The sequence below is a fragment of the Oncorhynchus gorbuscha genome, linkage group LG19 (genome assembly GCF_021184085.1).
Source record: "Oncorhynchus gorbuscha isolate QuinsamMale2020 ecotype Even-year linkage group LG19, OgorEven_v1.0, whole genome shotgun sequence".
Taxonomy (NCBI): Eukaryota; Metazoa; Chordata; class Actinopteri; order Salmoniformes; family Salmonidae; genus Oncorhynchus; species Oncorhynchus gorbuscha.
In genome coordinates, this window is record NC_060191.1 from 13637119 (window position 1) to 13651043 (window position 13925).

Here is a 13925-nt window from a genome sequence, read left to right on the forward strand (position 1 = left end):
TCTCAATCAGGGACAACAATTGACAGCTGCCTCTGATTGAGAACCATACTAGGCCGAACTCAAAACCCCAACATATAAAAACACACATAGACTGCCCACCCCAACTCACGCCCTGACCATACTAAATAAAGACAAAACAAAGGAAATAAAGGTCAGAACGTGACAAATGCTGTAAGCTGTTGCTGCATATATGATATACAAGTAACTGACAAAATAATGACCTGCCAAGCATTTCATACATGACCTTAAGCATGATGGGATGTTAATTAAATCAGGATCCACACCTGTGTGGAAGCACCTGCTTTCAATATACTTTGTATCCCTCATTTACTCACGTGTTTCCATTATTTTGGCAGTTAACTGTACACACAATGTGTATGTGCGGTTATGTGTGTATGTGGTGCTGTGCATAGTGTGTGTTCGCCCTCCCTCTATCTGTCAAGGTCACTGAGAGGATGTCATAAATCCAGTCTAAAGCACTGACCATCCCAGTCTCAGCTCTGAGCAGACTGCTGCCTGCAGCCCAACACATACCCACCACTCCAATGTCATGTACACCAGAAACACTGCTGCTTAGCTCTGTTTACCGTGCACGTACACACACACACACACACACACACACACACACACACACACACACACACACACACACACACACACACACACACACACACACACACACACACACACACACACACACACACACACACACACACACACACACACACACACACACACACACACACACACACACACACACACACACACACCCATAAACACACAGTGCCAAATCTTTCTCTCTCTCTCTCTCTCTCTCTCTCTCTCTCTCTCTCTCTCTCTCTCTCTCTCTCTCTCTCTCTCTCTCTCTCTCTCTCTCTCTCTCTCTCTCTCTCTCTCTCTCTCTCACACACACACACACACGCCTCTCTCACATGCACACACACAGTCAATACACCCAACGTCATAAACTATGTTATTCAGAAATGTTCAACGCAAGGTAGAGACACACACACAGCTGGTCTCCGGAGCTATGCAGCCCAGGTCTATTCCTGTAGCAGTGGAAACAGAGTCCAGGCTAAGCTGAACACATACACACCACAGCAGCTGCCCTGTCACTGGTCTCCAATTGGATGGAGTCTAGAACCCAACTGTTAGCAGCTCCAGCAGGCTTAAAGGTTACATCACACTCAGCTCGTGTCATGCCTGATGGCACCGATAAAGCACACACACACTGACAGTCAATAACGGTCAGCTATGGATTTAGGTTCAACTCCATTTAAGAACCAATGCCACCTCACATGCTCTCATATCAATGTCCCTGTAACTCTAACTGAAGTGAAATGAAAACAATTTGATCAGAGAGAACATCGTATTGTAAAATAATTGTAATTTAATTGGCCACGTACATGTGTTTACCAGATGTTATTGCAGGTGTAGTGAAATGCCTGTGCTTCTAGCTCCGACAGTGCAGTAATATCTAATGAGTACTATCTAACAGTTTCACAACAAATACCCAATACATACAAATCTAAGTAAAGGCATGAAATTAAGAATCTGTAAATAGATGGACGGGCAATGTCAGAGCGGCATAGACTAAGATAATGAAGAACTATAGCTTTTGGTTACATCACACTCTATTCAGATCATGAAGTACTGTAGCTTCTGGTTACATCACATCCTATTCAGATCATGAAGTACTGTAGCTTCTGGTTACATCACACCCTATTCAGATCATGAAGTACTGTAGCTTTTGGTTACATCACACCCTATTCAGATCATGAAGTACTGTAGCTTCTGGTTACATCACACCCTATTCAGATCATGAAGTACTGTAGCTTCTGGTTACATCACACCCTAATCAGATCATGAAGTACTGTCGCTTCTGGTTACATCACACCCTATTCAGATCATGAAGTACTGTAGCTTCTGGTTACATCACACCCTATTCAGATCATGAAGTACTGTAATTTCTGGTTACATCACACTCTATTCAGATCATGAAGTACTGTAGCTTCTGGTTACATCACACCCTATTCAGATCATGAAGTACTGTAGCTTCTGGTTACATCACACCCTATTCCCTCTATAGTGCACTACTTTTGACGAGAGCCCATATACTGTAGAGCGAGCACTATATAGGGAATGTACTGTACATACTGCACTGCACATACTCTTGCTTGCACATATACTCTCTTTCACTCACTTACTCTCTCGTTGGCTCTCTCTTTCTTTCTTTTTCTTTTTCTTTCTCGCTCTCTCTTTCTCTCTCACTCTCTCTTTCTCTCTTTTTCTCTCTCTCTTTCTCTCTCCTTGTATCTCTCTGTGTGTCTCTCTCATACACACACACACAACCACACACTGTCTATCAGGTACCTGCCGTTCCCCTGGTACTGCTTATACATGAATTGTCTCTAGGAGATAATAAATATAAAGTGCTGATGTCATCATGCCTCGTTCTATCTCTCTCTCTTGCTCCCTCGCTCTGCCATGCTGTTTGTCATCATCATTTTTCTACCCTCCTAATATGTTGTGTTTGTCGTGTCTCCTATGTCCTGTACTCTCTGTCTTTCCAAATATCCTGCTCTTCTCTCACTCACTCCCCTTCTCCCTCCCTCTCTCTTTCGCTCGCTCTCTCTCGCTCTCTTTCACTTCCCTTCTCCCTCTCCCCCCTCTCGCTCTCTCTCTCTCCCCTTCTCCCTCTCCCTTTCTCTTTCTCATATTATCTCAGTTTTGATGGTACTCCACTCAAATCAAATCAAATTGTATTTGTCACATGCACAGGATACAACAGGTGTAGACCTTACAGTGAAATGCTTACTTATAAGCCCTTAACTAACAATGGAGTTTTAAGAAAAATACCCCCCCAAAAATAAATAAATAATTCAAGAGCAGCAGGAAAATAGCAATAGTGAGGCTACAGTATATACAAGGGGTACTGGTACAGAGTCAATGTGTTAGTCGAGGAAGTTGAGGTAGTTGAGGTAAAATGTACATGTTGGTAGAGGTAATATGTACACCGGTTAGTCAAGGTAATTGAGGTAATATGTACATGTACGTAGAATTATTAAAGTGACTATGCATGGATAATAACAGAGAGTAGCAGCAGCAGGAGGGGGCAATGCAAATAGACTGGGAAGCCATTTGATTAGATGTTCAGGAGTCTTATGGCCTGGGGGTAGAAGCTGTTTAGAAGCCTCTTGGAACTAGACTTGGCGCTTCGGTACCGCTTGCTGTTCGGTGGCAGAGAGAACAGTCTATGACAGTTTTTAGGGCCTGGTATAGAGGTCCTGGATGGCTGGAAGCTTGGCCCGGTGATGTACTGTACCCTTTGTAGTGCCTTGCGGTCTGAGGCCGAGCAGTTTCCATACCAGGCAGTGATGCAAACAGTCAGGATGCTCTCGATAGTGCAGCTGTACAACCTTTTTAAGATCTGAGGACCCATGCCAAATATTTTCAGTCTCCTGGGGGGGAATAGGTTTTGTCGTGCCCTCTTCACGAATGTCTTGGTGTGCTTGGACCATGTTAGTTTGTTGGTGATGTGGACACCAAGGTACTTGAAGTTCTCAACCTGCTCCACTACAGCTCCGTCGATGAGAATGGGGGCGTGCTTAGTCCTCCTTTTCCTATAGTCCACAATCATCTCCTTTGTCTTGATCACATTGAAGGAGAGGTTGTTGTCCTTGCACCACACGGTCAGGTCTGTGACCTCCTCCCTATAGGCTGTCTCATCATTGTCGGTGATCAGGCCTACCACTGTTGTGTCATCGACAAACTTAATGATGGTGTTGGAGTTGTGCCTGGCCGTGCAGTCATTAGTGACCAGGGAGTACAGGAGGGCACTGATCACGCACCCCTGAGGGACCCCCATTTTAAGGATAAGCATGGCGGATGTGTTGTTACCTACCCTTACCACCTGGGAGCAGCCCGTCAGAAACTCAAGGATCCACTTGCAGAGGGAGGTGTTTAGTCTCTGGGTCCTTAGCTTAGAGATGAGCTTTGAGGGCACTATGGTATTGAACGCTGAGCTGTAGTAAATGAACAGCATTCTTACATTGGTGTTCCTTTTGTCCAGGGCAAAAGGAACACCAATGTGAGATTGCATCATCGGTGGATCTGTTGGGGCGGTATGCACATTGAAGTGGGTCTAGAGTTTCTGGGATAATGGTGTTGTGAGCCATGACCAACCTTTCAAAGCACTTCATGGCTACAGACGGCTATGGTGGTCTGCTTGAAACATGTTGGTATTACAGACTCAACCAGGGACACATTGAAAATGTCAGTGAAGACACTTGCCAGTTGGTCAGCGCATGCTCGGAGTACATGTCCTGGTAATCCGTCTGGCCCTGCAGCCTTGTGAATGTTGACCTGTTTAAAGGTCTTACTCAAGCCCTGCCACATCCGACGAACATTGAAGCCGGTGTAGTACGATTCGAACTTAGTCCTGTATTGATGTTTTGCCTGTTTGATGGTTCGTCGGAGGGCATATCGGGATTTTTTACAAACTTCCAGGTTAGTCCTGCTCTTTGAAAGCGGCAGCTCTACCCTTTAGCTCAGTGCGGATGTTGCCATGGCTTCTGTTTGGGGTATGTACGTACCGTCACTGTGGGGACGACGTCATCGATGCACATATTGATGAAGCCAGTGACTGATGTAGTGTACTCCTCAATGCCATCGGAAGAGTCCCAGGAACATATTCCAGTCTGTGATAACAAAACAGCCCTGTAGCTTAGCATCTGCTTCATCTGACCACTTTTTTATATCCCGAGACACTGGTGCTTCCTGCTTTAATTTTTGCTTGTAAACAGGAATCAGGAGGATAGAATTATGGTCAAATTTGCCAAATGGAGGGCGAGGGAGAGCTTTATACGCGTCTCTGTGTGTGAAGACTCTCTTGTTCTTCTCTAATCGTCTGGAGTTAAGGAAGAATTGACAATTTAAATAGGAAACTAACACTGTGGGTTAGAAGGTCAGATATCTCCCATACATAATTCTTCTCGAAATTGCATCATATTCCAGGCCAAGACACCTCCTGCAGTGTGTGGGTTTGGGTGTGGGTGTGTGTACGTGTGTATTTGTGTACGTGTGTGTACTTGTGTATGTGCAAGGTCACCAACATCAAAAACCCACGTGGTAGTAGATTATTTATAGAGGAATGCTCTCTCTCTCTCTCTCTCTTCGCTCCCTCTCTCTCTCCCTCATTTCAATTCAAAGGGCTTTATTGGCATAGGAAACATATGTTTACATTGCCAAACAAGTTAAATAGATAATAAACAAAGGTAACATGAACAATCAAAATGTACAGTAAACATTATACTCACAAAAGAGGAATAGAGACATTTCAAATGTCATATTATGGCTATGTACAGTGTTACAACAATATACATAGCTACCCCTCTCTCTCTCTCTCTCTCTCTCTCTCTCTCTCTCTCTCTCTCTCTCTCTCTCTCTCTCTCTCTCTCTCTCTCTGCCTGCTGTCCTGCTCTATGTTTAACACACACATAGTGTGTTGGTCAGTTTTTACAGGAACAGTAGCCTGGTGTTTTAATGAGGCTTTTAATAACCCTCCGGTGTGTGTGTGCATTTACATGTGTGCGTGTCCTTTTTCTGAGTCCCTTGCCCCCCATCTGTGTTTTCTGTAGCTGTCAGCTGAGCCAGTAACATGTGTTTCTATAACACATCAGATAAGAATAACCAACAATTGAGAGAGAGAGAGAGAGAGAGAGAGAGAGAGAGAGAGAGAGAGAGAGAGAGAGAGAGAGAGAGAGAGAGAGAGAGAGAGAGAGAGAGAGAGAGAGAGAGAGAGAGAGAGAGAGAGAGAGAGAGAGAGAGAGAGAGAGAGAGAGAGAGAGAGAGAGAGAGAGAGAGAGAGAGAGAGAGAGAGAGAGAGAGAGTTCTCGTTTGACAGGACCCACACATTCCCCTGTCCTGCCCAGTCCTGGGTTAACCTTCACAGTGGAAGCAAGTTTGTGCGTGTTGTTGTGTATGCGTATGTGTGTTTGTGTGTATTTAAATAGGTGTGTGCATGTACACACACTGCACACAATGAACTCTGCATGGGAGCAGTTTTCATTCTCACTTGCTTCCAGTATGAGTAAATAATCAATTATTGAAGCAGGATTTGGTCTGAGGGCTGCAGATAACATGACATACACAACCACAGCACCAACTGTTGAAATAAAGATAGTGCCTCTGTTTATGGGGAGATTGTTTGAGTTATGCAAATGATTAACCCAGGCAGACACAATGGCACAAGTATGCAAGCACTTGTGTGAGTCTGACATGGCACCCTATTCCCTATATAGTACACTACTTTTGACCAGGTCTCCTTTCTAATAGGGAATATGATGGCATTTTGGACTCACCCTTGTGTTTTGTTGAAGGCAGAATTAAATGAATTATTTTAGGCGACAGTTATTGGGAGTTATTGGGAATATCCTCTTTGCTCATTCTGAAACAGTCATCAACCACTAAACATTAACCTTGACTGACAATCCATTGATTTGGTTGTGCTAGACAGTGTAGTCTGACTGGGTGAATTATTCCCTGAGTAGAGTCAATAGCTGAATATAGAGAATAGATGGTTGTACTGCCGTTCTGTGACCTCAGAAGGGATCCTATGACAGAGAAGTGCTGTGTTGTCAGTCTGGAGTCATAATAGACACTGTAGTAGTGGGATTCCTCCTATCAATTCCACACTATGCAGAGCTTGATGCAGAACAGCACTTGCTTTAAACTATGTGTGCTGTTGTTTGTAAGGAAGGAAGAACAAATGCACCTCTCCATATCCTCTCAGCATCACATGTCCCACTGCATTAGAGCCTGCTCCTAATGGCAATTTCGTCCACGGGTTTAACCATGGATATAGAGCTCCCCCTTCAGGAAATGTAGTGTAAACGCAATCATTCTTAGCCAATCATGGCGGTATCATGTTGATGTGTGTTTTGATCCTCATAGGTGTTCTCTCTATCTTTCTCTCTCTCTCCAGCCTCCACACAGAAGCCCTGTGGTTCTTTGCAGGCTGTGACTAGGGCTGTTTGCAGGCTTTGACAAGGCTGTGGTGGTGGAGAGTGCAGCTGGCTTTGGCCTGGTTGATTAAATGGGCAGTCTAGCTCTATTTCCTGTTACTCACTCACTCACTCACTCACTCACTCAGTCACTCACTCACTCACTCGCTCACTCTCTCTCTCCCTCCAGAGGACGTCCTGAGTAAGGATGCAGAGGAATGTGCAATCTGTCTTGAGGAGCTGGTACAGGGGGACACCATTGCTCGCCTGCCTTGTCTCTGCATATACCACAAAGGGTAAGTCCCCCTCTCTCTCTCCCCTTCTTTCTATATACCTCTCTCCTTCTCTCCACCTCTATCACAAAATGTTTCTGTACAACCTAAGACAAGAGGGATCTCTCCTGTTTTCCTCAACCGGTACGTGTATGCATAATCTTTCCTGCTCTCTCTCTCTCTCTCTGTGTCTCCCTCCCCTTCCCTTCTTGTGTTCTGTATACAGTGCATTTACAAAGTATTCAGATCCCTTGACTTTTCCACATTTTATTACATTACAGCCTTATTCTAAAATGGATTCAATTGTTTTTTTCACCCTCATCAATCTACAAACAATACCCGTTAATGACAAACCATAAACAGGTTTTTGTTCATTGTTGCTTAAATATCACTTTTACATAAGTATTCAGACCCTTTACTCAGTTCTTTATTGAAGCACCTTTGGCAGCGATTACAGCCTTGACTTTTCTTGGGTATGATGCTACAAGCTTGGCACACCTGTATTTGGGGAGTTTCTCCTATTCCTCTCTACAGATCCTCTCAAGCTCTGTCAGGTTGGATGGGGAGTGTCACTGCACAGCTATTTTCAGGTCTCTCCATAAATGTTTGATTGGGTTCAAGTCCGGGCTCTGGCTGGGCCACTCAAGGACATTCAAAGACTTGTCCAGAAGCCAATCCTGCGTTGTCTTGGCTGTGTTCTTAGGCTCGTTGTCCTGTTGGAAGTTGAATCTTCGCCCCAGTCTAAGTTCCTGAGTGCTCTGGAGCAGGTTTTCATCCAGGAATTCTCTGTACTTTGCTTCTCTCAGCTTTCCCTCAATCCTGACTAGTCTCCCAGTCCCTGCACCTGAAAAACATCCCCATGGTATGATGCTGCCTGCCACCACTATGCTTCACCGTAGGGATGCTGCCAGGTTTCCTCCAGATGTTACGCTTGGCATTCAGGCCAAATACTTCAATCTTGTTTTCATCAGACCAGAGAGTCTTGTTTCCCATGTGCCTTTTACTGAGGAGTGGCTTCCGTTTGGCCATTCTACCATAATTACCTGATTGGTGGAGTGCAGCACAGATGCTTGTCCTTCTGGAAGTTTCTTCCATCTCCACAGAGGAACTCTGGAGTTCTGTCAGTGACCATCGGGTTCTTGGTCACCTCCCTGACCAAGGCCTTTCTCCCCCAATTGCTCAGTTTGGCCGGGCGGTCAGCTCTAAAAAGGAAGAGTCTTGGTGTTTCCAAACTTCTTCCATTTAAGAATGATAGAGGCCACTGTGTTCTTGGGGACCTTCAATGCTGAAGAAATGTTTTGGTACCCTTCCCCAGATCTGTGCCTCGACACAATCCCGTCTCAGAGTTCTACGGACAATTCTTTTGAACTCAAGGCTTGGTTTTTGCTCTGACATGAACTGTCAACTGGGACCTTATATAGACAGGTGGTTGTCTTTCCAAATCATGTAAAATCAATTGAATTTACCACAGGTGGACTCCAATCAAGTTGTAGAAACATCTCAAGGATGAACAATGGAAACAGGATGCACCTGAGCACAATTTTGAGTCTCATAGCAAAGGGTCTGAATACTTATGTAAATGGTATTTTTGTTAAAACCTCTCTGTGATAGGGTCTAGATTCCTGAATTTCCGCCTGACTGACGTGCCCAAAGTACTGCCTGTTACTCAGGCCCAGAATCCAGGATATGCATAAAATTGGTTGCATTGGATAGAAAACACGTTGAAGTTTCTAAAATTGTTCAAATAATGTCTGAGACTATAACAGAATTGATATGGCAGGAAAAAAATCAGACGAAAAACCTAGATTTCTTTCCTTTTTTTTTTAGATCCCAGGCTCTTACAATAGAAAGCTAGGGGTCCTATGTAATTCCGGCTCCCAGATTGCAATTCCTATGGCTTCCACTAGATGTCAACAGTCTTTATTCAAGGTTTCATGCTTGTTTGTTGAAAAACGAGCAGGAATGTGGAGTTTTGGTGAAGAGGGCACCGGAACAATATCAGTCTTTCGGCGCACGCGGAAGAAGGTGTGCGCTGACTAATTTTACTTTCCTTTTGAACACACTAATTTCTGTATGATAAATTATGGTTTATTTACATTTTAGGGTACCTGAGGATTTAAATAGAAACATTGATTAACTTGTTTGGACAAAGTTTAGAGGTAACTTTTTGGATTCCTTTGTCTGCATGTTGAAGGAGTGGATTACTGAAATCGATGGTGCCATCTAAACAGACTGTTTGTAACAGTATTTTTTATTGGAATTTCACAATTTTCACCTATATTAAGAGATACAACAACAGAGACAAGGCAACAAATACAGCACTCACTTACACATACCTATATATATATATATATATATATATATATATATATATATATATATATATATATATATATATATATATATACACATACATACATACATACATACACACACACACACACACACACACACACACACACACACACACACACACACACACACATACATACATACAGGTACATACATACAGGTACATACATACATACAGGTACATACATACACGCACACACACACACACACACACACACACACACACACACACACACACACACACACACACACACACACACACATACATACATACACACATACACACATACATACATACTTACTAGAGGTCGGCCGATTATGATTTTTCAACGCCGATACCAATTATTGGAGGACCAAAAAAAGCCGATACCGATTAATCGGTCTATTTTTTACATTTAATTTATTTGTAATAATGACAATTACAACCATACTGAATTAACACTTATTTTAACTTAATATAATACATCAATAAAATCAATTTAGCCTCAAATAAATAATGAAACATGTTCAATTTGGTTTAAATAATGCAAAAACAAAGTGTTGGAGAAAAAAGTAATATGTGCCAATATGCAATATGTGCCATGTAAAAATGTGTGCCATGTAAAAAAGCTAACGTTTATGTTCCTTGCTCAGAACATAAGAACATATGAAAGTTGGTGATTCCTTTTAACATGAGACTTCAAAATTCCAAGGTAAGAGGTTTTAGGTTGTAGTTAATATTTACATTTACATTTAAGTCATTTAGCAGACGCTCTTATCCAGAGCGACTTACAAATTGGTGCATTCACCTTATTACATCCAGTGGAACAGTCACTTTACAATAGTGCATCTAAATCTTAAAGGGGGGGGTGAGAGGGATTACTTATCCTATCCTAGGTATTCCTTAAAGAGGTGGGGTTTCAGGTGTCTCCGGAAGGTGGTGATTGACTCCGCTGTCCTGGCGTCGTGAGGGAGTTTGTTCCACCATTGGGGGGCCAGAGCAGCGAACAGTTTTGACTGGGCTGAGCGGGAGCTGTACTTCCTCAGTGGTAGGGAGGCGAGCAGGCCAGAGGTGGATGAACGCAGTGCCCTTGTTTGGGTTTATAAGACTATTTCTCTCTATACCATTTGTATTTCATATACCTTTGACTATTGGATGTTCTTATAGGCACTATAGTATTGCCAGTGTAACAGTATAGCTTCCGTCCCCCTCCTCGCCCCTACCTGGGCTCGAACCAGGAACACATCGACAACAGCCACACTCGAAGCATCGTTACCCATCGCTCCACAAAAGCCGCGGCCCTTGCAGCGCAAGGGGAATAACTACTCCAAATCTAAAAGCGAGTGACGTTTTAAACGGTATTAGCGCACACCCAGCTAACTAGCTAGCAATTTCACATTGGTTACACCAGCCATTAGCCTGATAGGCTTGAAGTCATAAACAGCGCTGTATTTGCGAAGAGCTGCTGGCAAAATGCACGAAAGTGCTGTTTGAATGAATGATTACGGGCCTGCTGCTGCTCAGTCAGACTGCTCTATCAAATCAGACTTAATTATAACATAATAACACAGAGAAATATGAGCCTTTGGTCATTAATATGGTCGAATCTGGAAACTATCATTTTGAAAAACAAAATGTTTCTTATTTCAGTGAAATACGGAACCGTTCGGTATTTTATCTAACGGGTGGCATCCCTAAATCGAAATATTCTTGTTACATTGCACAACCTTCAATGAATGTTATGTCATAATTACGTAACATTCTGGCAAATTACTTCGCAATGAGCCAGGCAGCCCAAACTGTTGCATATACCCTGACTCTGCGTGCAATGAACGCAAGAGAAATTACACAATTTCACTTGGTTAATATTGCCTGGTAAACTGGATTAGTAGTTATAAAAAGTGATTAGGATTGATTGTTTTTTATAAGATAAGTTTAATGCTAGCTAGCAATTTAACTTGACTTTTACTGCATTCGCATAATAGGCAGGCTACTCGTGGAGTGCAATGGTTAGAGCATTGGACTAGTTAACTGTATGGTTGTCAGATTGGATCCCCTGAGCTGACAAGGTGAAAATCTGTCATTCTGCCCCTGAACAAGGCAGTTAACCCACCGGTCCTAGGCCGTCATTGAAAATAAGAATGTGTTCTTTAACTGACTTGCCTAGTTAAATCACTTGAGTGGGTTTAGTCACTGATGTGATCTTCCTGTCTGGGTTGTGCCGTGGCGGAGATCTTTGTGGGCTATACTCGGCCTTGTCTCAGGATGGTAAGTTGGTGGTTGAAGATATCCCTCCAGTGGTGTGGGGGCTGTGCTTTGGCAAAGTGGGTGGGGTTATATCCTTCCTGTTTGGCCCTGTCCGGGGGTGTCCTCGGATGGGGCCACAGTGTCTCCTGACCCTTCCTGTCTCAGCCTCCGGTATTTATGCTGCAGTAGTTTATGTGTCGGGGGGCTAGGGTCAGTTTGTTATATCTGGAGTACTTCTCCTGTCCTATTCGTTGTCCTGTGTGAATTTAAGCGTGCTCTCTTTAATTCTCTCTTTCTTTCTCTCTCTCGGAGGACCTAGGACCATGCCTCAGGACTACCTGACATGATGACTCCTTGCTGTCCCCAGTCCACCTGGCCATGCTGCTGCTCCAGTTTCAACTGTTCTGCCTTATTATTATTTGACCATGCTGATCATTTATGAACATTTGAACATCTTGTCCATGTTCTGTTATAATCTCTACCCGGCAGAGCCAGAAGAGGACTGGCCACCCCACATAGCCTGGTTCCTCTCTAGGTTTCTTCCTAGGTTTTGGCCTTTCTAGGGAGTTTTTCCAAGCCACTGTGCTTCTACACCTGCATGGCTTGATGTTTGGGATTTTAGGCTTGGTTTCTGTTCAGCACTTTGAGATATCAGCTGATGTACGAAGGGCTATATAAATACATTTGATTTGATTTGAAATAAAGGTATAAAAATAAAAATAATTTAAAAACGGAAATCGGCGCCCAAAAATACCGATTTCCGATTGTCATGAAAACTTGAAATCGGCCCTAATTAATCGGCCATTCCGATTAATCGGTCGACTTCTAATACATACACACACATACATACACACCCATACATACGTACACCATTTTCCTCTTCCCGCTCGGCGCTTCTCTGACCCCATCCCCATCATTGCGTCTCTCAATACATACATTTTAAACAAACTTACAAACAGAAATTATACAAAAAAGCTCCGTTTAAACCAAGAAGTTAGGTTCCACACATGGAACGTACAGTGTAATTCTGAAATACATAGATCACCACCATTCTAACAGAATCCTTGCAGTATAATAGCTGATACCTCAGGTTCTAGGTAATTTAGATAAGGTTCCCATACTTTGTAGAACTGGTCTGTTTTAGAATGCAATGCACATGTCAGATATTCCAGAGGCACCCATTCAAACAGTATCTTATGCCAATCTTTAATAGAAGGAACCTTATCACTAATCCACTGTAAAAGGATGGTTTTCCTCGCTGCGAAGGTAAGGATGTTGTAAAGCCTCCTCTTACCCACAGAAGTAACATGCCTACTAGGGAGACACAACAGTGAAGAAACTGGGTCCAATTCTAGATCAACCCCTAGGATCTTTTCAAGTTCTTGCAGAACACCAGAACCAGTATCTTTGTATTTTGGTACATGACCATAAACAATGTGTTAGGGTGCCTGTATCAGTTTTGCATTTAAGACATGGAGGAGAAGAGGAAGAGGGGCTAAAAGCATGTCTGCAATTTGGGGATATATGCAATCTGTGTATTATTCTTAATTGGATTGCTCTAGTACGATTACATATAGATATTGATTTTGCATATCTCCAAATGTCCTCCCACATCTCTTCGTCAATAGTAACAGACAATACTTTCTCCCACACTTGTTTCACCCTCTGTGTGTTGACAGCAGAAAAGGACCTTAAAGCATCATAAAACAGACTTACAGACAATTTCCTTCGTGGGAAAAAAGCATTCTTTCAATGGCAGACATATCAGGGTTACCAATTAAGGTGGTGCTCTTCAGAATATAATGTCTTACTTGTAGGAAGCGGAAAAAGTCCTGCTTTGGGAGTCGATATTTCTCGACCATCTGCTCAAATGACAATAAAATCTTATCGGCAAATAAATCATTTCGTCTGTGTATGCCCTTATTAAGCCAAAAGTTAAAGCCAGCATCCAGCAATCCTGGACTAAAATCTGGGTTGTTAAGAATTGGGGTAAGAGCAGAGGTTAGTTTGGACCTTCCCAGGAAGTGTTGAACTGACCTCCATACTTTGAGTGTGTTAAGTGTAATAGGA

The 13925-nt window shown here is 43.0% G+C and overlaps 1 protein-coding gene across 1 annotated transcript in view; it reads left to right on the plus strand.

Annotated features, from left to right (window-relative positions):
* The window catches only part of LOC124004660 (E3 ubiquitin-protein ligase znrf2-like), an 85017-nt gene that overhangs the window by 67092 nt on the left and 4000 nt on the right, over positions 1–13925 (plus strand). The window contains exon 3 of the mRNA XM_046313328.1: positions 7195–7300. Within this exon, the coding sequence (XP_046169284.1) occupies positions 7195–7300 (106 nt within the window). The remainder of the gene's footprint in view (positions 1–7194; positions 7301–13925) is intronic.